The sequence below is a fragment of the Protopterus annectens genome, chromosome 11.part0 (genome assembly GCF_019279795.1).
Source record: "Protopterus annectens isolate FY-2018-M chromosome 11.part0, PAN1.0, whole genome shotgun sequence".
In the NCBI taxonomy this organism is placed as follows: domain Eukaryota; kingdom Metazoa; phylum Chordata; order Ceratodontiformes; family Protopteridae; genus Protopterus; species Protopterus annectens.
The window spans coordinates 118,349,074-118,372,452 of record NC_056745.1 but is presented as its reverse complement, the minus strand read 5'-3'; the positions used below and the strand labels follow the sequence as shown (position 1 = coordinate 118,372,452).

At 42.1% G+C, this 23,379-nt stretch overlaps 1 protein-coding gene across 1 annotated transcript in view; it reads right to left on the bottom strand.

Moving 5' to 3' along the window:
- Nucleotides 1–23,379, bottom strand: part of LOC122815200 (serine/threonine-protein kinase WNK1-like) — a 1,238,062-nt gene that overhangs the window by 550,126 nt on the left and 664,557 nt on the right. Inside the window, exon 6 of the mRNA XM_044087494.1 lies at nt 1,575–1,794. Within this exon, the coding sequence (XP_043943429.1) occupies nt 1,575–1,794 (220 nt within the window). The remainder of the gene's footprint in view (nt 1–1,574; nt 1,795–23,379) is intronic.

Sequence of the window (23,379 nt, the reverse complement as noted above, 5' to 3'; positions counted from 1 at the left end):
GAAAAAAAGGATGAACAGGAATTTAAGTGGGTTTAAAACCCACATACAACAATGCTGCAGCACTGATCCACCTTAAGACTAGTAGCTCAGAACATACATTTGGTAGAAGTAACCATAAATGTGACAAGAAGTGACCAGCATTACAACAGCTGAAAAGCACAACAGTGCTCATTCTAAGTCAGAGTACAGGCTCACTGCTTACTACATGCCTATTTTTGTACTATTTCTTTAACACAAAGAAAAACCTAGCAAAGCTGGACTTTCCATTGTGCCATACATTAAACCTCTTCTATCAGAGGCAACATGGGATATATGCAAATCACCCTTTAAGGATATCAGGTGTTTCAACTAAATGGTAATTCTGAATGCCCATGACTTTTTCTTTTACTTTTTAAGGCTATGTATAGACAATTTCAGGCCAATAAAACCCAACCCCCACTAGCTGTGGACACGCATGTTTCTGCCTTCTTATGGCATCATCAACACAGCAAAAGAGGAATGTTTGACTTTTGGAAACACAAGGTTGTCGTAGCCAAGTGATATCCACAAACATTAGGGTGCCTACAAAACAGCCAACTGAAACTAAAACAATGAATAAAAAGGTCACACAAAAAAAACAATTGGTTAAAAAAAACACAAAAAAAATATAGCAAAGCTAGGCTTTCCACTGTGTGATACCTTCAACCTCTTGTTCATTAAGGTATCAGGTGTTTCAACTAAATGGCAATTTTGAATGTCCATGACTTTCTCTTTTACTTTTTAAGTCTATTTATGGACAATTTCAGGCCAATAAAGCCAAAAAAAAAAGCCATGGACATTCAGAATTGCCATTTAGTTGAAACACCTGATATCCTTAAAAGGTAATTTGCATATATCCCATGTTGCCTCTGACACAAGGGTTTAAGGTATCACACAGTGGAAAGTCCAGCTTTGCTAGATTTTTCTTTTTGTGTTTTTTAACCAATTGTTTTTTTTGTGTGTGACCTTTTTTATTCATTGTTTTAGTTCGTTAGTTGGGGTATTTTGTAGACACCCTAATGTTTGTGGATATCTGGCTACGACAACCCTGTGTTTCCAAAAGTCAAGCAGTCCTCTTATGCTGTGCTGATAATGCCATAAGAAGGCAAAACAATACATTTTCACAGCTAGAAGGGTTTGGCTTTATTGGCCTGAAATTGTCCAGAAATAGACTTAAAAAAAAGTCATGCACGTTCAGAATTACCATTTAATTGAAACACCTGATATCCTTAAAGTGTAATCTGCATATATCCCATGTTACCTCTGATACAAGAAGTTTAAGGTATCACACAGTGGAAAGTCTAGCAACACCAAAAATCTTATGCAACCCATTACTCCTCAAAGTCAAGACAGCATGCTGGCAGCTTACTACAGTTGAGCTCGACTGAAAATTTAAGGCAGTCAGTGCAACTACATCTGAATAACACCTTTATGAAATATTATGACTCTCAGAAAACATGATGTTTACAGCAGACTTAATCCCCACAATGCAGTTAACATTCTTGCACCACAGCACATTTTGAAATGATGCAGACATATTACTGTATGTAACTTACCATTTCCTGAGCCACATCCTCTGGAACATCTCTTTCCAAGTCAAAGGAAAACTCAATAGCTTCATTGTCCTTGTATTTTCCTTTCAATTTCTTGATGTCTTCAATTCTTAACAACAGTTTTATGCTAATTTTCTCTCCATCATCCTCCTCTGCAAGTTCCACTCGTACACCTGTCTCCTCTTGGAAGAAGGCATGGTTTAGAAGGTCCTTTATAGTATACCTACAGGACAGGAACAGTACCCACTGTCACACACAGACACCAACAAATGTGAAGCAACAGCTACAACATTATCTTCAGAGAGAAAATCTTGCTAAAATTAATACAGGAAATTAAGTTGTTTATCAGTCAACCTCAAATGAATATTTGAAATTTAACAGTGCAGAGCTTCATAATTACCCAAACTACTTCCATGTCAATGACAGCTGTCAGACAAGCAAGCTCCTAACACTAATTCAGTTCTCCGTATATTAGCCTAGAAGAACCAGAAACCGAAATGTCTTAAAATATGTGGGTTTACACCATTATATTCATGAAAAAAAGAGAATGAAAGAGAGTGAGCATTTTAGAGTGAATATAAAATGATCATAAACTACACAGACTAAAAACGAAAGTTATGTACTTACCATAAAGCTAGATCTGTGTCTGTTCAACCTAAAGATTACCAGATCAGACAATGGACAAATCCTTCAGACTTCAACTTGCCAGACTGTCTTCTCCCTTATCCACAACTGCCCCACTCCTCAAACAATACCTCAGATCTAGTGAACTATAAAAACACACTAGGAAGAAGGTGACCACAATCAACTAGGAGTTGCTGAGGAGCTGCTGTATCAAATAAGCTGCTTCCTCCAAAGAAAAAAGAAAAGGCCCAGGCCATAAGCCAAACAAGTTTATATTCAATATATATATATATATACACACACACACAAACATATTGTACAATAATATTTACATGTTTTTACAAAACACTAGTAATATTAGATATAGAGGGTTTATTGAGGGGTTTATATATTAGATATAGTATTAGTCTCTGTTCAATTATTTTTTTTTTTTAATTTTATTATATTTGGAGGGGCAGGGCATCTCCATCCCTATTATTTTCCATTTTATATATGATCTAATATGTTATGTTGCTGCTTAAATATTTAAAATGTTTTTTTTTTGTTTTTATGGGTACCCAGGCTCATTAGTATGCTTGTGCATCTTATTTAAGTATTCTTTTCTTTGGAGCAGCAACTGATATACACATTTGTTACAGTAGCTCCTCAAGTATGGTGTTCTCTTCTTTCCTTATTATTTTTTATAATACCTCAGATCTAGTTTGCTCCATCTAAAAAACAACAGCTTTAAATTGCATATCTCCCATAAAGGAGGAGGAAAACGTACTCCCAAAACAAAAGAGAACCTTCCCCAGTCGGTCAGCTAAGATAAGGATGCTCACAACAACAAAAAAAAAGGTAGCGGGGGGGGGGGGGTCAGGGTGAATCAGACATAGATATGGTAAGTACATAACTTTCATATCAGATGTTTTCATCATATGGATTCAACCCATGGGACAGAGTCCCCAGCCATGTAAACATTCTTGGGAGGAACTATGGAAGGATATTATACAACACAGTGGAGCCCAAACGAAGCCCTGGATCTTAAAACAGGCAAGTAGGTGTGTGTGCATGCTGCCTTCTGTGAAAGTTGGGCGTTGGGCTGGCAACTCAACACCATAAAATCTCTACTGCCAATCAATCTGTGAACAGGTGATCCACTGTGGCAACCCCTAACTGGAGAAGAAGCTTTATACAGGGAGGTGCCAAGTTACTGAGACAGCTCACAGAGGTCACGCTGGGCAGAAAAGGATTCGCACGGAGGGCAACCCTATCTTTATGAAACACCAAGTAAGGGGAAAGAATCAAGAGCTTTTTGCTCTGAAGCTCTCCTAGCTGAGGTAATAGCTACCAAAAACAAGGTTTTCCAAGATAACTTCAAGTCTGAAGTAGCAGAAGGTTCAAATGAAAGGTAGGCAAAAACTTGCAATATGAAAAACAAATCTCAAGGAGGGACTGGATCCAAACATGAGGGTGCAACAAAAAGGTACCTTTGGGAAAAGCCTCAAACTTTGAGAGCAGCCAAAAGAACAATGTCCCTAACATGAAAATTAGGAAATTGCCAATTCAACAAGAAAATCCAGAACCAACTCTATGAGAGCAGAAAATGGATCAGATCCACAAGATTTCACCCACACTGCAAAACATCTCCATTTACTGGAATTCACCTTCCTAGAAGAAAAGGTTTTGGGACGAGAACAAGAAGTGTATTACACTATCAGACAGCTCAGGATTCTTGGACATCAAGGGAACTGAAGAAACCATGCATCCACTCAAGAGGAAGAATGTTTTCACTCAAGTCTTTGCCCAGAATGCTGGACTTGCCTGGGGTGTACGATGCAACCGGAAACAACTGAGATGAGATCACCCACTGCCAAACTCTCATGGCATTCCGACAAAGATGATAAGTATGTGCCCCCCCCTGCTTGTTGAGATACCAGACAACAGACATATTGTCTATCAAAATCACACCACTTGGGAGGACATCCTGAAAGGCCTGCAATGCAAGGGCAGCAGCCCTCATGTCCAGGACACCAATATGAATGTTAGCCTCCACTGAAGACCATGACCCTTAAACCATCCTCCCTTCAAAATGCCCCCCCTCCCACCCAAGAAGGGAGATGTCTATGGTGACCATGGCCAAAGGAAGGGAAAGAAATAACAGTATCCAGTTGGTCACTAATTTAATTGTGACACACCTTTGTCAATCTTACTGGAAAGACTACTGGATAAGTCAAGTATGGCCACTACACTGCAAGAGTACATGAAGAGCCCTCATATAGTAGCTCATTAAAGGAGCCAACCCTACTGAAGTTGCCATGTGGCCCAGGAGTTAAGATTACATGAACTGGAGCCATTGAGGAGGCAAGCACCAATGTTGCCTGGGATCAAAGGCTGATCACTCTGGAAATCAGGAGCTTGGCAATTTGATAATATCCAAGTGGCACCCTATGAATTCATAAGCTCGACTTTAGATAACTGACTGTACTCCTTAACTGGCTTAATAACCAGAGTAAGATACCTCTGGCTATGATTAGTGACACTATCGTAGGGGTAATGAGGAGCCAATCATCCAGGTTAAGGGAAGACCTGCAGCTGGAGCCAGGCTACAACCACTGGCATGCACTTGGTGAACACCTGAGGGGTGGTGGTGAAACTGAACTGCAGGGCTCTGAATTGATAATGACTTGCCCCCAGCCAGAAGCAGAGAAATATCCTGGAGCACCTCTATATCTTGATATGATGACAGATGCCCTTGAGGTCTAAAACAGAAATAGAATGGACTGCACACCTGTGACCATCTGAAACTTGGTCTGTTTCACAAAAGGATTCAATTTGCTTAAATCCAAAATGGACCCGAGGTCTTTTTTCTCCTTTGGTACCAAAAAGGACCTTGAATAGACCCTTTATCCTCAATGGTCTGGTGGGACCTCTTGGATGACAATTTAACAGTAGCTTCTGAATCGCTACCACTGCCTGCAGTCTCTGACAGGGCAGAAAGTCTGGGAGACTCTGGATATAACTCCTAACACCCATGCACCCAGGGTGATGGCTTCCCACACTTTTGGGTGAAGAGCCAGGTGACCCCAGACTGCCTCCAAAGCAGAGCAGTCAAGAAACCCGTGAGGATCACTGCAAGGGCCCACCAGAGAAGACTCTCTGAAAACTCTGTTTTTGGGGACTGCCCCGGAGACAAAAAAAAAGGACTATATGAAAAGGATATAACTTTCATGGAGCAGGATTGAGCTGCTGACAAGAATGGCAGCATACCTGACCTGAGGGGGTGGAAGCATGGAGATTGTGGGTAAGGGAGGTGGAGCCTGGAAAGTTAAAGCCTGAAGGATAATGTGTGCATGTAGATATGTGGGGGGTAGGTCTTGTGTAGTGTTACTATTATGGAAAATAAAGGATTTTTTGGAAAAGAAAGGATTTTTTCATAACGTACTAAGGAAGGGCTGGTTTATGGGCATATTCTTTCCTTCTCCAATACATTATTTCTGCTCACATACAGAACAAAAATCTGAAAAACACACATCCTTGGGTCTTTTCTTGCTACTGTTAAACTATCAGAATCAATTTCAACTCTAATTTTAACTCATAAGAATACTTCCATGCCTATCCCAGTTTCACCTGTCAACTCATCATTACCTACAAAATTCATGGCCTATTTTATCTGTTACTTTCCTTAAATTAGAATTAAAATCCCCCATTATAATAATGGGCATCTTCACAACATTTTTTCTCATTTCTTTATCTTTTCCATCTTTTATATTAGTATATGCATATACTCCAATTACTTTCCATTCTTTCTCGTCACATTTAATGTCATAAATCCCACACCTTCTATGTCTATTACATAACCAAAAATTTGTACATTGTCACTTTTAATTAGAAATGCAATACCGGAACATTTCTTTGGCAAACACTTGTATTATATTGCTATACTTCTGTTTTCTTTGTATTGCTATTTCACATCCCAATATCTTGTAAGCATATTATATCAACATTTTGCTTGTGACACCACTACAAAACTAATCTTCAAGCATTGTTTGTAATACTATTGCCATGAAGTACAACAAGCTTTAAATTAAGCCTTACCTTTTACGGCAAACTCCTCTGAAACTTATCTTTCTTTTTTATTCTTATTCCAGTGGACTTCTATCATTAAGTACATTTGCTCCTTCATCCCCTTCTTAAATTTTCATACAGGTTACTTGCATCAATATTAATCTCTAACTACGCTGCCATTACCGTTTACTTTGTTAACATTTTCAACACTTTCAGATTAATTTTCTTCATCAACAACCACCTCAGTTTCATCAGGCAATACATTTTGTCAAGTCACATTCTCAACTGCCACTCTGCTACTTGCATAACACTCTCCTGTAGGTGCTGTTTAATCACAGTCAAACAGTACTAATTTTTTTCTACACTTCCTACAAATTATCTGGCAATCTCTACTATGTCCCACCTCCCCTCTTTGTGGGAACTGTTTTCTTATGACAATATCTGCAGCATAATAAAAGGAGGCTTTTGGTTGTCCCCGGTATTTTAACACACATTTGCTTGCTATTTATTAAAGCACTATATGCTGTATTTTTCTTCTTCCACTTTTAAATTAGCCAATACCTACCATTCCCCATTCTGCAATTATTAATAAACCATTTTATTTCAAATAAATTTTTACCCAAACATGCCCTTATTTCCTTCTCTAATATTCCTAATATTCTACATGGAATATGCAAACTTTCAACATAACATTTACTACCACATAAAAGGTGCACAGAAATAAGAAGTTATGTCTTACCATAATGATCCATGTGAATTGTTCATCTCGCCTTTGTTCTTACACACGGGTTCGGAGCCGAGTCGGCCGCATCACTAGCTCGCATCTTCGAGAAAGCTTGAGGCACAGTAATATCCCATGATCCTCCGGTGCTAACCCTCAGATCTAGTTTGCTATACCAGAAGAATCCCTCCTAGAAACATGTCTAAAAACCCTACTGCCAGGTAGAGGACAAAAGATGCCATTACTGACGTTAATAATATGTCAACCATACCTAGAAAAGGCTGAAAAGGAATCTAATCAAAAAACCGTTCTCCCAGACCGTAGGACGGGGGATGGAGGGGGGGAATGTAAGAACAAAGGCGAGATGAACAATTCACATGGATCGTTATGGTAAGACATAACTTCTTAATGTGAAATTGTTCAATCTCGCCGTTTGTTCTTACACACGGGTAGCGCCCCTAGCTCCTTTTTTCCCGGGTAGCTCAAGGGAGAACATTCCTGAGTACAGTGGAACCAAACGTCGCCCTGTCCCTGGAGTTCTTGTCTAGCTTGTAGTGGGAGATAAAGGTATGTGGTTTTGCCCAAGTTGCCGCTGCACAAATGGTATCTAAAGGCAAACGAGCGGTATGGGCTGAAGTAGCAATCGCCCTTGTAGAATGAGCTCTGGGTTTGAAAGGAAGTTGTTGCTTGGATTCAGCACATACGAATTTTATGCAATCTGAGAGCCATTTGGATAAGGTAACCTTCGTTACCGCCTGTCCTTTTCTTTGGTCCGCATATGATACAAAAAGTTGATCCGATTTTCTGTATTCTTTTGTTTTATGCAAGTAAAATCTTAGTTGTCTGTGAACGTCTAACTTATGCAATGTGTATTCCAGCTTATTGGAATGATTTTTAAAGAAGGTAGGCAGTTCAATAGATTGGTTGATATTCTGAATCGAACAAATCTTCGGAAGAAAAGATGGATTGGTGCGCAAGGTTACTCTATCCGGATGAAAGATCATGTACGGGGGTCGGATAGATAAAGCCTGTAACTCTGAAACTCTTCTGGCTGAAGTGATGGCAACCAGAAAGCGTGTTTTCCACGAAAGCAATTTTAACGAAGTTGTGGTTGCTGGTTCAAAAGGGGGCAACATGAGTTGTGACAGCATGAGATTAAGATTCCAAGGTGCTATTGGATTACGAAAAGGAGGACGGAGATGAAAGGTACCTTTCATGAAGGCTTTACAAAGCCTGTGAGACATAAGAGAACCATCCTTACGGCCAGTATGAAAATTGGATATAGCGGCCAGTTGAACTCTTATAGTAGATGTTGATGCTCCTTCTTGAAAAAGAGAGGAAAGGAAATCTAGTATCTGGTGTACTGGGGCCCCGAATGGATCTATACCTTGTTTGGAGGCCCAGTGCACAAAACGGTTCCATTTGCTAATGTACAGTTTTCTTGTAGATGGTTTGTGAGAAGATACAATAATTTGTTGTACTGCAGGAAATAGTAACTCCGACCTGGCTAAGATGGGAAGCGGAGCAGCCAAGCTGTCAGTTTGAGGGACTTGAGGGAGGTGTGAGGAACTCCCGACGAGTGTGTCAACAGATCTGGCTCCAGGTCCAGAATCCATGGTTCCTCCACTTGATGGGATTGAAGGAAGGGAAACCAGATTTGACGAGGCCAGAATGGTGCTATCAGTATTATGGTCCTGTCCAGACATTTGGCTTTCTGCAAAAACCTGGGAATTAGCGGAACAGGAGAAAATGCATAAAGGAGACCCGGGGGGCAATCGTATACCAGTGCATCCCTGGGGACACCCCCTGGGGGGGGGGGTAACAGGGCAAAATAGCTTCTGCATTTGGCATTCAAAGGGGATGCAAACAGGTCGCAGCAAGGCTGGCCCCATCTGCGGAAGATCTCTTCCGCTACTTGACGTTTGAGGGACCACTCGTGAGGGAACAGGATGGCTCTGCTCAACCTGTCCGCGATTACGTTGGAAATCCCCGGGATGTGCGTTGCTATCAGAAAGCGTCCGGTGGACTTTGCCCATTGCCAAATTCTGAGGGCCTCTCTGCATAATGGGTAAGATCTGGTTCCCCCTTGCTTGTTTATGTACCAGACCACTGACATGCTGTCTGTCTGAACTGTCACTGTTCCCCGAGGTAAGGACTCGTGAAAGTGTTGCAATGCTAGAAACACTGCCCTCATCTCTAGAACACTGATGTGCAGATTGTACTCCAAGTTGGACCATTGACCTTGGGCTGTTTGTCCCTGAAAGAATCCCCCCCACCCTATCAGGGAAGCGTCCGTGGTTAGAGTTGCTATCGGACTGGGTAATACAAAGGGTCGTCCTAGTGTTAGCTCTTGACTGTGTATCCACCACAAGAGATCCTTCTTGCAATAATTCGTGATCCAGATTTGGTGAGACAGTGGAAGTTGTAGATACGACCATTGGGCGAATAGCATCCATTGAAGGATCCTCATGTGCATTCTGCCTAAAGGAACTACCAGAAGGGATGCTGACATCAAGCCTAGCACTCTTAATACTTGTCGTGCTGAGACTCTGTTCTGAAGAAGGAGCGAAATTTGGTGCCTGAGGTCTGACACCCTTGATGGGGGGAGAGTAACTTGAGCCAGGGAGGTATCTAGCTGTGCTCCTATAAATAAGATACGCTGTGACGGCGATAAGACAGATTTTCCAAAATTCACCGTTATGCCTAGTGAAGAGCAAAGATTGATGGCGTAGTCCCTGGCTTGTAGCAGACGACACTTGGTGGTGGCGGAAAGGAGCCAGTCGTCTAGATAAGGAAACACCCGGAATCCCTTTCGTCTCAAGTGGGACGCTACTACTGCCATGCATTTGGTGAACACCCTGGGGGCTGAGGTGAGACCAAAGGGCAGAGCGTGAAACTGGAAATGACTGGCTCCCAGCCGGAAGCGCAAATGATCTCTGGACGCCCTGGCCATTTTTATATGGTAGTATGCGTCTTTGAGATCTAAAGAGCACATCCAGTCGCCCTTTTGCAGAAAAGGGAGGATTGACTGAAGCGTGACCATCCGGAACTTTTCCTTTTTTACAAAAGTATTTAACTTGCTGAGGTATAGAATTGGCCTCCAGTCCCCTGTTTTCTTTGGAACTAAAAAGAACCTTGAGTAAGTTCCGGATCCTATTTGGTCCGCTGGGACTGGTTGGATGACTCTGTTTTCGAGCAACCTTTTTATTTCTATGGTTGCTTGATCTCGCAGACTGGGTGGAACATCTGGGAGTTTTTTGGAGTTTGGTGGTATTGTTATGAAGGGGATGTTGTAGCCTCTTATAACTATGCTTTTTACCCAGTAATCTGATTAAGATTTAGCCAGGCCTCTGGGTATAAAGCTAAGCGACCCCCGACTGCCTCCAGAGCAGGACAGTCGGGCCTGCACTCAGGAGTGCTGGAAGGGTTTTCCAGAGAACGTCTCTCTGTCACCCTGATTTTGCGGACCCCCTCTCCTGGCTGGGCGGCGTCTTCCATTTCTTCCCCCTCCTCTGCCTCTTGAGGGGGCGTCACTTTGGGTGTGTTGAAAAGATCCCTGAGTCTTTCGGAACCACATCTTTCCTCCTCGTTGCCCTTTAAGGTAGGGTCTAGATGGAACAGAAAAATGGACCCCTACGGCAGACAGGGTCTTCCCTTCTTGTTCACACCTTGTGAGAGTCTCCTTTACTTTGGGCCCAAACAGGGAGGCACCATGAAAGGGGGCATTGGCAAAAGAAGACAAAGGTTTCCGCAAAGGAGCATAAGCGCAACCAGGATTGTCTTCTTAGTGCAATCGCTGAAGCTGCCGCTCTACTCGATCCTTCGGCTGCGTATGAAATCAGCCTCATGGACGAGTTGACTATGGAATTTAGGGTGTTAAGTTGCGCTGTCACTTTATTGGCGACAGCAGCATCTGTGTGTCCCTGAAGAGTATCTCCTAACTCTAATGAGATCTCTTTGTAAACGCGTAAAATGCGTAAGGTAGTTGAGCGATCGGATGGAAAAAGTCGCCCAACTAAATATGTGCTTCCCATATCTGTCCATTGTCCTAGAATCCTTATTAGGAGGATGGACAGAGGAAGATGATTCAGACATCTCTTTCTTAGTGGCCGCCGCCACCACCATAGTGTCTACGGGAACTCCTTTAGTAAGGTAGGCTTTATCTTGAGGAGCTGTCATATATTTGTTGGGTTTATGTGGGACTGGTTCCACTGTATGAGGTGTTTCCCAAGCCCTCCGAGCTACTAGGTCCATAAGATCGTCAAAGGGAGGAGTCACCCAGGAGGTAGAAGGTTGAGTCCCAAATGCCTTCAGTAAAACCGATTCATCCGCAGAAGGGGTAAGGGTTTGCCAGTCCCCTCTTTGCTTCAGGATTTCCAAAATGTCTGCGAAGGAGACATCCTCAGAGGTGGACCTTGGGGACCCTTCTGCTTCATCTAAATCAGTATCAGATGTAAGAGATTCCTGAGGGGAATCTATGTGCCTCCTCTTGCACAGTCGTTTCCTCGGAACATCCTCAGTGGGAGCTTCTGGGGATGCATCTGAGGAACCAGAGTCTCCCTGTGGGGATTTCTGAGGCATTGGGTCTCGACGCTTGGTAGGCACCGAAGGTACAGAAGCAGAACGCGGACCTTTTGGGGAAGGAGATAAAGAAGCCGATGAAGTCAGTGTCTGATCCGACAAGACCTTCCTCATGATGTCAAAGGCACCGGTGCCCCGACCCGAAGATCCGACCCAAAGAAGGAAGTCGTTTCTCTGGGATTGGAACCACGGGCTCCGACACAGAGGACGGATCCGAACTGATCTGAGCCGAGGCACCGAGGGGAAGAGTCGGAACCGAAACCTCGGTTCGACTATCCCCCCCAGAACCCAGGAAAGATGTTCGGCTCCGAGACTCTCCGGCTGGTTCCGAAGGAGTCGAGGTCAACGGAGCCGATAGCACTACTGGAGGCTTCGGCACCGAGGGCTCTACAATCATCGGTTCTTCGACTCCTAACACCGATGACTCGATGGGTCTCGGAGGAGGAAGTGTCAAGGGAGTTGGAATGGCTTTGAGTTTCGAAACCAACTGGGACGAAACTTCGAGTAATTTTGAGAAAGCCGAGTTCTCCATAAGCTTCTGTACCACTATGTCCACATCCGAGTCGGAGATGGGCCTCGAAGAACGGGTCGAAGGAATCGAAGCCGTCACCGAGCGAAGGATAGTAGATGGTGGTACCTCTGTTACCGGCTCCAAGACCTGAGCCTCGTGCAGAGATAAGGTCTCGACACTCGGCCCCGAAGTCATAGGAGCCGGTGTCCGAATTTGAAAAGAAGTGCTCGGAGCCGATGACTTGGGCTCCGACACTCTTGAAGACTTCGATCCATTTGAAGACTTCGAAACCTGTTCAGCCTTGTCTAGGGCTTCCTGAAATTCAGGTTTGATTAGACCTCTGTCCACTAACTTCCTGCGTCTTTCCATCATGACCCTCCCACTAAAGGAATGACAGATAGAACAGTCTTCCTGCAAGTGGAGAGGGCCAAGACAGTAGACGCAGGAAGAATGGTGGTCAGTAATGGACATCTTTTGTCCACACTGACACCTCTTGAAACCACTTTTAATCTTTTCTGACATTACTATATAGAAAAGAAAAAAATTTTTTTTTTTTTTTTACAACTACCAAAAACCAGTCTAAAGTATGTAAATATATATAAAAGTTTAACAAACACACCACAGCACACTGATATATATAAATTGAAATAAAAAGAAAAAGGGTTAACTTTCTTCAAAAATTGTTACAGTTAACAAAAAAATGGCCTAAGGCCCTTACTAATTTTTAAAGGTAATAATCTACCTAACTAGTTCACACAACTATCTATATATCTATGTAAGCTATTAATTATAAAGATTATAAAAAAAAATATCACTAAAATTATCAATGAAAATAGTAAAAATAGTAAAAGTTGTACTGGCCCGAGCCTCACGAAGTGATCTGCTGCTAGCGGCAAACTAGATCTGGGGATTAGCACCGGAGGATCATGGGATATTACTGTGCCTCGAGCTTTCTCGAAGATGCGAGCTAGTGATGCGGCCGACTCGGAGCTGAGGATCGGCTCCGAACCCGTGTGTAAGAACAAACGGCGAGATTGAACAATTTCACATGGTTTGTTATCAAAGCCCAAGAGAAATTTCTCCACTAAACTAATACTTTCTGAAGTTACTTCATGGAAGGGGTCATTGCTATTGTGAAAATACATCCCAACATCTTCCACAGAAAAAATTAAGAGCATAACAATACTTGTCCCAGACAATCTACCTGTCAATTCACTCACCATTCTTACATGAAATACAAATTAGAGGGTGCATTCTTTCTCTGATAATAGATTTTTTTCCCCAAAGACTTACTTAACTAGTCACTGTCACAGCTGCGCATTTTTTATTTACCACCTTTTAAGTCAGCAGCAGTTATCTTAACGTTCTGCTGTCATCACTAACAATTCTGTGTAGTAGTAGTTCGCAAATCATCTCAAGCAATTATTTACCTACTTATCTGCAGTCAAGAATGCTTTTGCTGCACTTGCATCATCCTTAATACATCTCTTAACAGGGCTCAACCATGCAAGTGTTACCTCATCTGCTGGTTCTTCCTACACTCCATTTTCTTTAAAACATCAGTGTCAAGACCTCCATCCCGCAATACAACTTCTGACTGTGGTAAACACTTGGTTACAGTGCTTATAATACCCAAAGATGCTAGATATACCAACATTCGCTTTTCTATTTTTACTCCTCCTCAATAGCATGTCCTCCTCCATGGCTTCTTCCCTTCTTGCAGCAGCCATACAGCTCGTTCATAAGAAGTGCCCAGGCCAAATATACCTTAGTGAAGTAGATGGACAGAAACAGAATAAGAGAGGTACACACAGCAGTGAATGCCCCCTCCACTGTATCAAGTCTGACAAAGTATATGTGGAGAAAAAGAGGTGAGAGGACATGTAGGGTCAACATTTTGATTGTTGGCACTAAGACACTTGCTCAGCCTCGACAAGACTAGAATGGGTTTCCAAGGACCATCAATTCCTGGGTACAAGAAATAACCTTAAGTAGAAAACTGTCTCTTCTCTCTGTGTCATTTCCTTGTGCTATAGCCTCTTGCTGAAGGCAATCTGCCAGAGATGTCTGTTTCTCTAGTACTAGTGGAATTCCTTGGAATTGAGGTCTTGTAAGCTGTACCCCATTGAGACCATCAGAAGATTACACTTGTCCTCTATTAATCTCTTCCACTGTTCTGCACAAACGCCAAATGACCTTCAAACTATGTATGTGGGGGTATGGAAGGGTTTGGTGGCCTGTGGGTTGGGAAAACTGTGGGATAAGGCTATAATGCCTTCCACACATTTACACCAGCTCCTGTGTAGGAGGGGAAAAAGGTGGAGGTGTATCAATCTACACAGAGAAGATACTCGCATCAAGACTGATAAACAGCATGGTGCACTAGAGCTTCACGTCCAAATAACCATCAGAAAGGCCCATACCATATAGCAGATAGTTACAGAACTCACTCTGACAAGAGAGAGCCACAATGCCTATCTACAGGCATTACAATCACTCAGTATTAAACCCAATATCATATTCTTAGGTGATCTAAACTATCCAACTACAGAGTGGGAAGCTTACACCATTACTGCACAAGCACAGAGATTCCTTGATTTTGACAATACAAATGCCCTGGGAAAAGTACCCAGTAAGAGGAATAAATAAAAGATGTATACTCACCGCAAGTATGCATCTGTGTTGTCCATTTTCAACATTACTCAATGTACGGGTCTGGGATTCGTCCTCAGACACATTTACTAAAGACTCTTGGATCCAACTCTCAAGCTCCTCTCCATAATGCCTTAGAGCCCTGTAATACCTCAGATCGAGTTTGCTGCCCCATAAACATAAGGGCTCACTACAGCCCAAATAAAAAGAAAAAATAAAGGAAAGATAGGAGCTCAAACAAAAACAGTTGCTCCAGTATCACTAACAGCTCGCTCACAGATGAAAGGTCTGGGGGAAGTTGAGAAAGAATGATAGTGAACACCACAGACTTTATTTTATTTGCAGTTTGTTTACCAGGATGGTCTATCGGGTCATGTGGAGCCCGTTTTCAATGGGGTCCTGGGGAGAAAAGCTCCAGAAAAATACAAATATTGTAAATTTAAAAAAATTACTAAACTTACAGATTAGTAAATGAGAGTTAGAAAAATGCAAGGTAACAGTTGCAGTAAAACTGGCATTTGAGGGAGCAAATGCATGAAAAATCTTTTCACACAAATTAAGTTACGACTAAAACATGATAATTATGATAATGATAACTGTTGCAGAGATTACGAAGTTGTAGGAGGCTATTAGAAGATATGTTTGGTATAGAGATGAGTATAGTCGAGGAAGTTTTGAAGGATGAGAGCAAGAGCATTCCCATTGTGAGATTAAGTGAGAGTGAAGTAAAGTTTTGAAGATAGAGAAACTGTCTGTGGTGCGGATAAGAGGTGGGAGAGAATTCCAGTGACGTGCTAGGCAGAAGGATGGAAGATGTTTCCCTGAAGGGTGGGCAGGTTTATGTAGTTCTATTAGATTTTGAAAGTTGGATAGTAGGCATCTGTTGGTAAGGTGCATTTGGAAGGTAAGGGAGGGGGGCAGAGAGAGGGACTAAAAATAATTTTGTGTGCTTGGATGAGTTGAACGTAAGATAATTGGGCAGCTCAAGCCAGTTCAGTTGGTGCAGGGAGATGTAGTGATGGGTATTTGATCTGTGGCCAGTTACGAATTTTGAAAATTTGTAGCAACAGGAGGAAAGTTTTGATTTGAGGGAGGCTTGCAGATTAGTAAGGATAGAGGTCCTATACAGGAGGGAAGGGATAAAGTACGTGCTAGCAAGGGCAAGCCTGGTGCAGGGAGAGATGAAATGGTTGTGGCGGTAAAGCATGCCAAGTTTCTTGTGATTTTTTTTTTTATGTTAGCATGTAGATGGTTATCGAACTTTAGTTGGTAGTCAATGAAGATTCCTAATAGTTTAGCAGTGGAGACTGCTTCAAGAGGAGTGTTATTTCGGCTGGTGATTGAGAATGAGTTTTTGTCTAGGGTAAAGCTTTTAGAAAGAGGAAATATCATTAGTTTAATCTTGGTAGCATTCAGCGCTAGATGGTTGTCTAGCATACATTGTTCAGTAGAGGAGAAAGCATTTTGGGTTAATTTTGTTAATGAGGAAATGGAAGTAGCAGATTATAGTTGAGTCGTCTGCGTACTGGATGAGATTGGCATTAGGGATGGCATGGTAAAAGTCATAATTTAAAATATTGAACAGAAGGGGACCAAAAATTGAGCTCTGGGGCACACCTGTGGGAGTGTTTAGGAATGGTGAGATAGCTTTTTTCCACTTAACTGCTTGTTGCCTATTTGATAGGTAACTGGTGAACCAGTTAATAGAGGAATTGGGATAGATTTAGTTTAATGAGTTTAGTAAGGAGAAGATTGTGAGAGATGGTGTTGAAGGCCTTAGAGAGGTCTAAGAGGAGGGTGGATATAATATGACCAGAGTTTCGGGCTTTGTTTATGGTTTCCAAGAAGGAGAGGAGAGTGTTGGTGGTGCTGTGGCCAGGTCGGAATCCATGCTGGGTGGGAGTAATAAGGTTATTAATTTATAAGATAGGGTAGAAGTTGTAGGTGGATATATTTTTCAAGAAGTTTTGAGATAGGGGATAGGATAGCGATGGGACGGAAGTTGGAGATGGCATGCATAGTTATGGTGAGTACATAACTTTTACATCTGATGTTGTCATTTTCATTCATTCCTCAATGTATGGGACAGAGTCCCCAGCTACGAGAATCTTGGGTGGCTTTCATGGAAAAATATTCCGGAGTAATACAGAACCAAAGGCAGCTCTGCCTCTGGAGATCAAATCCAACTTGTAATGAACAATAAAGGTAAGGTATAAGCACTGGACCAAGTGGCTGTAGCACAAATATCATTAGAAGCTCTGGACCAGAAAGCAGATGAAGTTGCCATGGATCTAGTGGAGTGAACTTTTAGAGGTAAAAGCAAAAATAGACCTAGTTAACTGTATATAAAAAAAAAAAAAGTTATGTACTCACCATACCTTACCTTCGCCTCTGCGGGTCTGCTCGACAGAGGCAAAGGAAAATAATTTTCTTGGGTGGTGAAAGCCAGGGTACCTTTTTGGCTAGGCTTGTATAGGCCCTAGGGCCGATAGCCTAGTACCTACCCTATTGAATCTGAATGTTCCATCTGTGTTGTCCATTTTTGTTTTTTCCTCAACATACAGGGGTTTGGATCCAATTCCTCAGATCTGACTCGGCCGTTGCAATAGCTTGTGGCAACCAAAAAGCTCTCACGCTCCCTACCCGACCCATAATGCATCCCTCCCAATCATCTCAGATCTTTTCAGCTGATAAAAATAGAAAGATAATAGATTAGAAAAACACTTTGGACAAGAGAAAGTCTATTTCTGGCATTTGAGACTGGCCAATTGTCAAATTTAAGTCAACTTACTCTTCTAAAAGAGGAAGTGACAGGGGGATGGAGGGTGGGATGTTGAGGAAAAAATGAAAATGGACACAGATGGAACATTATTTTATTTATTTTATTAGCAGTTTGCCAGGATAGTCCAATTGAGCCACGAAGAGCCCGTTTTCAATGGAGTCCTGGGGAGAAAAGCTCCAGAAAAATACATGAAGTACAAGATATACTATAAATGCAAGAGTCATAAGAATACACAATAACATAATACATGACATGTGAAGATAAATATAAATGTAAAAAGTCTCAGTTATACAATATAACAAATTAAATGAATAAGAGAGAATTTAGAAAAAGAAAAAAAATAAGAAGTCCCCATGAGATGCTAGTTAGAGTAATGCATTGAATTTCATTACAAGAGAGTTACAGTTCCTGTAAAATATGGTAGTTCCTATAGTTATTATTAGGAGTTAGACTGTAGGGGGCTATTTACAGATATATTAGTTTGTGGAGAGTAGTTAAGGTAATTAAATTATGTAGGATGGAAGTAAGAGCATCCCCATTGTGAAGTTAAGTATGTGTGGAGTAGGGTTTTGAAGGCAGAGAGTCTGTTAGTGGTACGAATGAGAGGTGGAAGAGAATTCCAGTGGCGTGCTAGTGAGAAGGATAGGAGGTGCTTGCCTGGACGACGGGAAGTTTTATGGAGTTATATATTAGATTCTGGGAGTTAGATCTGAGACATCGGTCAGGAAGATGGATTTTGAAGGTGGAGGCAAGGGAGGGGCAGAGAGAGGGGCTGAAAATAAGTTTGTGTGCTTGGATAAGTTGGGTATAGGTGAGATAGTTTGGTAGCTCAAGCCAGTGAAATACAGTGATGAGTAGTGAATCTATGGTCAGTTGCAAATTTAGAAATTTTGTAGTAACAGGAGAGTTTTGATTTGAGGGAAGATTGCAAATTAGTACGGATAGAGGCACCATACAAAAGGGAAGGGATGAGGTAAGCAGTAGCGAGTACACTCCTAGTAGGGGGAGAAATACAGCTGTTATGACGGTAAAGCATGCCTAATTTTTTATGTGTTTTTAATATTGACTGGCAGGTTGGCCATCAAACTTTAGCTGATCATCAAGGAGAATTCCTAGAAGTTTTGCAGTGGAGACTATTTCGAAAGTTATATTATTTTGACTGGTGATAAGAGAATGAGTTTTTATCTAAGGTGGTGGTTTTAGAAGGGGTAAATATCATTAGTTTCGTCTTGGTAGTATTGAGTGTCAGATGGTTGTCTAGCATCCACTGTTCAGTGGAAGAGAAGGCTACCGGAGTTAATTTTATTAATGAAGAAGTAGAGGTGGCAGAACAGATTATTGTTGAGTTGTCAGCGTACTGGATGAGTTTAGTGTTGGGGATGGCAAGATATAAGTAATTTATAAAGATATTGAATAGAAGGGACCTAGAATTGATCCTTGAGGGACACCTGTGGGAGTAACTAGGAAAGGTGAAATAACTTTTTTCCACTTGACTGCTTGTTGCCTGTTTGATAGGTAACTGGTGAACCAATTGACAGTGGAGGTGGATAGGTTTAGTTTAGAGAGTTTGGTAATGAGAAGGTTGTGTGAGATGGTGTCAATAGCCTTTGAAAGGTCTAAGAGGAGGATAGATGCAGTATGACCGCTGTCACGGGCCTTGTTAATGATCTCTAGGAAGGAGAGAAGGGCAGTGGAGGTACTATGGCCTGGATGGAATCCATGCTGAGTGGGAGTGAGAAGGTTGTTATTTAAGAGATAGGGTAGAAGTTGAAGGTGGATGCATTTTCCAAGAAGTTTAGAAATAAGGGATAAGATAGAGACAGGTCTGAAGTTTGAGATATCATTGTTGTTGCCACCTTTATGGAGTGGAATAATAAAGGTCTTTTTTCACAGTTGAGGAACATAACATTCAGAAATTGATCTACTGATTAGAATACAGACAAGGAGGGCCTATGGCTTCTGCTGTGATTTTTAGCAAGTAGGATGGTATGTCGTCAGAAACATTAGAACATGGTTTCATTTTTTGGAGTAGTTTTTTTTATAGTACATCTGGGGATAGGATTCATGGAGAAGGGAGGAGGTTGGGGGCTGGGACTTACTAGGGGCAGGAGGAATGCATGGGTATGGTTGTGGGAGTGGGGAAGCAATGTTGTTAGTAAAGGATTATGCTAGTTTGGCTATAGAGTCAATAAAAAAGTAATTAAATTGGGATGATAAATTTTGGTCGGAGGTGTTTGGGTCAGGGCAGGGGTTTTCTTTTTTACCTGGGTTAAAGGAGAGAGGAGATTCCAACCCAGAACTTTTTAGGGTTAGCATTGTGGTTGGTTTGGAGTGTTGAAAAATAGGATTTGCGATCTGAGATAAGTTTCTTTACTTTGTTGCAAAGTATTTTGTATTCGTTTAAGGTGGTGGTAGTTTTAGTTTTATGGCAGCGTTTCCAATTAGGGTGAGTACATACCTTTTATCTGATGTCAATTTTCATTTTATCTTCAACATATGGGACAGAGTCACATGCTACCTTTTTCCTGGATGGCCTTATGAAAGGATATTTTTCAGAACCATTGAACAAAGGAAGCTCTATTCCTAGAGACCAAATACAATTTGTAAAGAGTAATAAAGGTATGAGGGGGTAAGCCCAGTTGGGTGCTGCACAAATATCATCCATGGATGTTCTGAACTGAACAGGTCGCCACAACTTGACGGAATGAGCCTGAACTGTTTTAGGCAACTCTTGTAAACAAAAGATGTACAATCTGTAATCCACTTGGCCAAAGTAACCTTGGTCACTGGAAGCCCAATCTAGACTCTGAAAAGGAAACAAATAGGTGACTATGTCCTTTGTTCTATGAAGGTAAAAATGTAAATGTCTGTGAACAACAAATGTGACAAATATTCACCTTTATTGGTGAAGTTTGGGAAGAAAACCGGCAGATTAGTTTCAGAGAATACCATCAACCAGACTACCTTAGGCAGAAAGGATGGGTTAGTACGCAAAGTAACCCTGTCATTATGAAAAACCAAGTATGGCAGCTGGGATGATAAAGACTGAATCTCTGATATTCTTCAAGAAGATGTGATGGCTACCAAGAATATGGTTTTCCAAGAGAGAATTTTGAGTTGACAGGTAACCACTGGTTTGAGAGGAGGCTGTATAATTTTATGCAACACCAAATGTAGATCCCAAGGTGATGAACGATCTTTATAAGATGGCTTGAATAAGAGTTCCTCTCAAGAAGGCTTTGCAGAGCTAATGTGAAGCGAGTGAGGAACCATCAAATCCAATGTAAACATTTGAAATTGCAGCTAGCTGCACTTTAATTGTAGAGTAAGTAGCTCCCTCATTAAAGAACTGTGCTAAAAACTACAAAATAGTGTGGATAGGAGCAGAAAAAGGTGGTACATCATTGTGTCCAATGTACGAATTTCCTCCATTTACTGTTATACAGCTTCCATGTAGACAGCTTATGGGAGCATAGTAGAATGTGATGTACTGGAACAGACAGCACAGGTTGTCTGGCTATCAATGGAACTGGAGACACCAAGCTGTCAGCTTGAGAATGTGAATGTTCAAGTGAGGCTTTCCTATCAGATGCAACAAAAAGTCTGGAATTGGATCCAGACTCCATGGTTTCTTGCCTGGGTGAGGCCAAAGAAAGAGAAAGCAGATTTGTCAAGGCCAATACGGGGCAATGAGGATTACTTCTCTCTTCAACCTGTTCACTTTCTGAAGAAATCTGGGGAATAATGGAGTTGAGGAAAAAGCATATACGAGACCATGTGGCCAATCGTGATTGAGAGGATACCTTGGGGACTCCTGTCTTGGGGGGATTAGGGCAAAGTACCTGCTGCAATTGTTGTTTAGAGGGGATGCAAAAAGGTTACACACCAAGGCTGGCCCCACTTGTGAAATATGTCTTCCACCACTTTCTGACTGAGAGACTACTCGTGAGGTATAATAATGGATCTGCTAAACTTTGCTATCACATTCGACTTTCCTGGAATGCACGTTTCTCTACCAGAAAGCGGTTGGACGAGATCACCCACTGCCATACTCTGAGTGCCTCTCGACATAAGGGGCATCATCTGATCTCCCCCCTTGTTTGTTGATGTACCAGACTACTGACAAGTTGCTCGACTGAATCGCAATTGACCCCAGAGGAAGAGCATTCTGAAAGGCTTGCAACACTAGTAGCACAGCTCTCATCTCTAGGGCATTTATGTGCAAGTTGGCCTCTTGTACACCAGATGCCTTGGAGTATTTTCCCCGGATAATGCCATCACCCCACCTTATCAGGGAGGCATACGTGGATCACTGTGGTCTTGGGGTGAGGGGGAACAAAAAGACTGCATTATATCAGTTGATCTGATTGCACCTATCATGGAAGATCCTTCTTGCAAATGTTCGTGATTCTTATCAATACAGACATGGGTTGGCGAAGGACTGACCACTGTACTATGAGCAACCACTGCAAGATTCTCATGTGGAATATTGCTAGCAGAACTAGTATTATTGCTGCTGCCATAGAAAGTACAGTTTTGTACCTACTATAAATGTAGATGTTCGAGTGTACACCCTGCTGCAGTCATCACACTTGGGTTATCCTGTCATCAGGCGGTCCCGCAGTCGGCTGGAATTCCAAAGTCTTGGTCCGGCGTCGGTTGCTGTCGCTTCTTCCCTGACGTCAGTGCGCCAGGGGTATATATAATGCAACCGATGCCATTTTCTTCAGTTTTTCTTGCCCCAGATGTCAGGTGCCCCCAAAAAGGTGGTCAGTAATTAGTACCAAATTGAGTAAACTTGTACAAACACAAAATCCCTTCAGCAATAAGCAAATACATCAAGAAGGTATTGAAGAGATTTAGCCAGTAGGTCAGAGGGGATGGAGGGAGGGTAACCTGGACTGCAGCAGGGTGTACACTCGAACATCTACATTTATGGTAGGTACAAAACTGTACTATGTTCATCGTGTTACCCTGCTGCAGTCATCACACTTGGGTAGAATCCCAAAGCTAAGGATGGGTGGAGGTATCAGAGGGTTAGAGGAGGCTAGGAGGCCCTGCAAAACTGCAGTAGTGAAGCCCGCCCTGGTCTTATAGTAAAGCGGTAAGTGATGGTGTTTGGTAAAGGTGTGTACTGAACTCCAAGCGGCAGCTTCCAAAATCTCCTTGGTTGGAACCCCCCTGAGAACAGCTGTAGAAGTAGCTGTTGCCCTGGTAGAGTGGGGCCTAATGGTAGCAGGAACTGGTTTTCCATGATGGGAATAGCAAAAACGTATGCAATGACTAATTCATTTGGAAATGGTTTGCTTTGATATAGCCTTCCCTTGAGAAGCTGTAGCATAGGATACAAAGAGCTGGTCAGATTTTCTGAAAGCCTTAGTTTTGTCCAAGTAGTAACGAAGCTGCATGTGAATGTCCAAGGAATGCAGGAGTCTCTCACCTTTGTTCTGTGGATTTGGGAAGAAGGTGGGTAAGTGGATGGTTTGATTTAAAGCCACACTGGAAACCACCTTAGGCATAAAGGAAGGATTAGTTCGTAGAGAAACTCTGTCTTGATGAAAAATGAGGAAAGGTTCCACTGCCATTACTGCCTGTAGCTCTGAGACTTTCTCGCTGAAGTTATTGCTAGCAGCAGGGCAGTCTTCCATGATAGGAACTGAAGATCTGCAAAGAAAGCTGGTTCAAAGGGAGGTAGTGTTAGTTTTTCCAGAACAAAATTGAGGTCCCATGTTGGCGTAGGTGCTTTCCTGGGTGGTCTAATGTTTTTTGCCCCTCTGAGGAACTGCCTTAGAAGTGGATGCGAAAATAAGGGTGGATCCGTGTTGTAGTGGGCCGAAATAGCTGAAGCATGGATTTTAATGGAGGAGAAGGAAAGACCTTTATGCAGCAT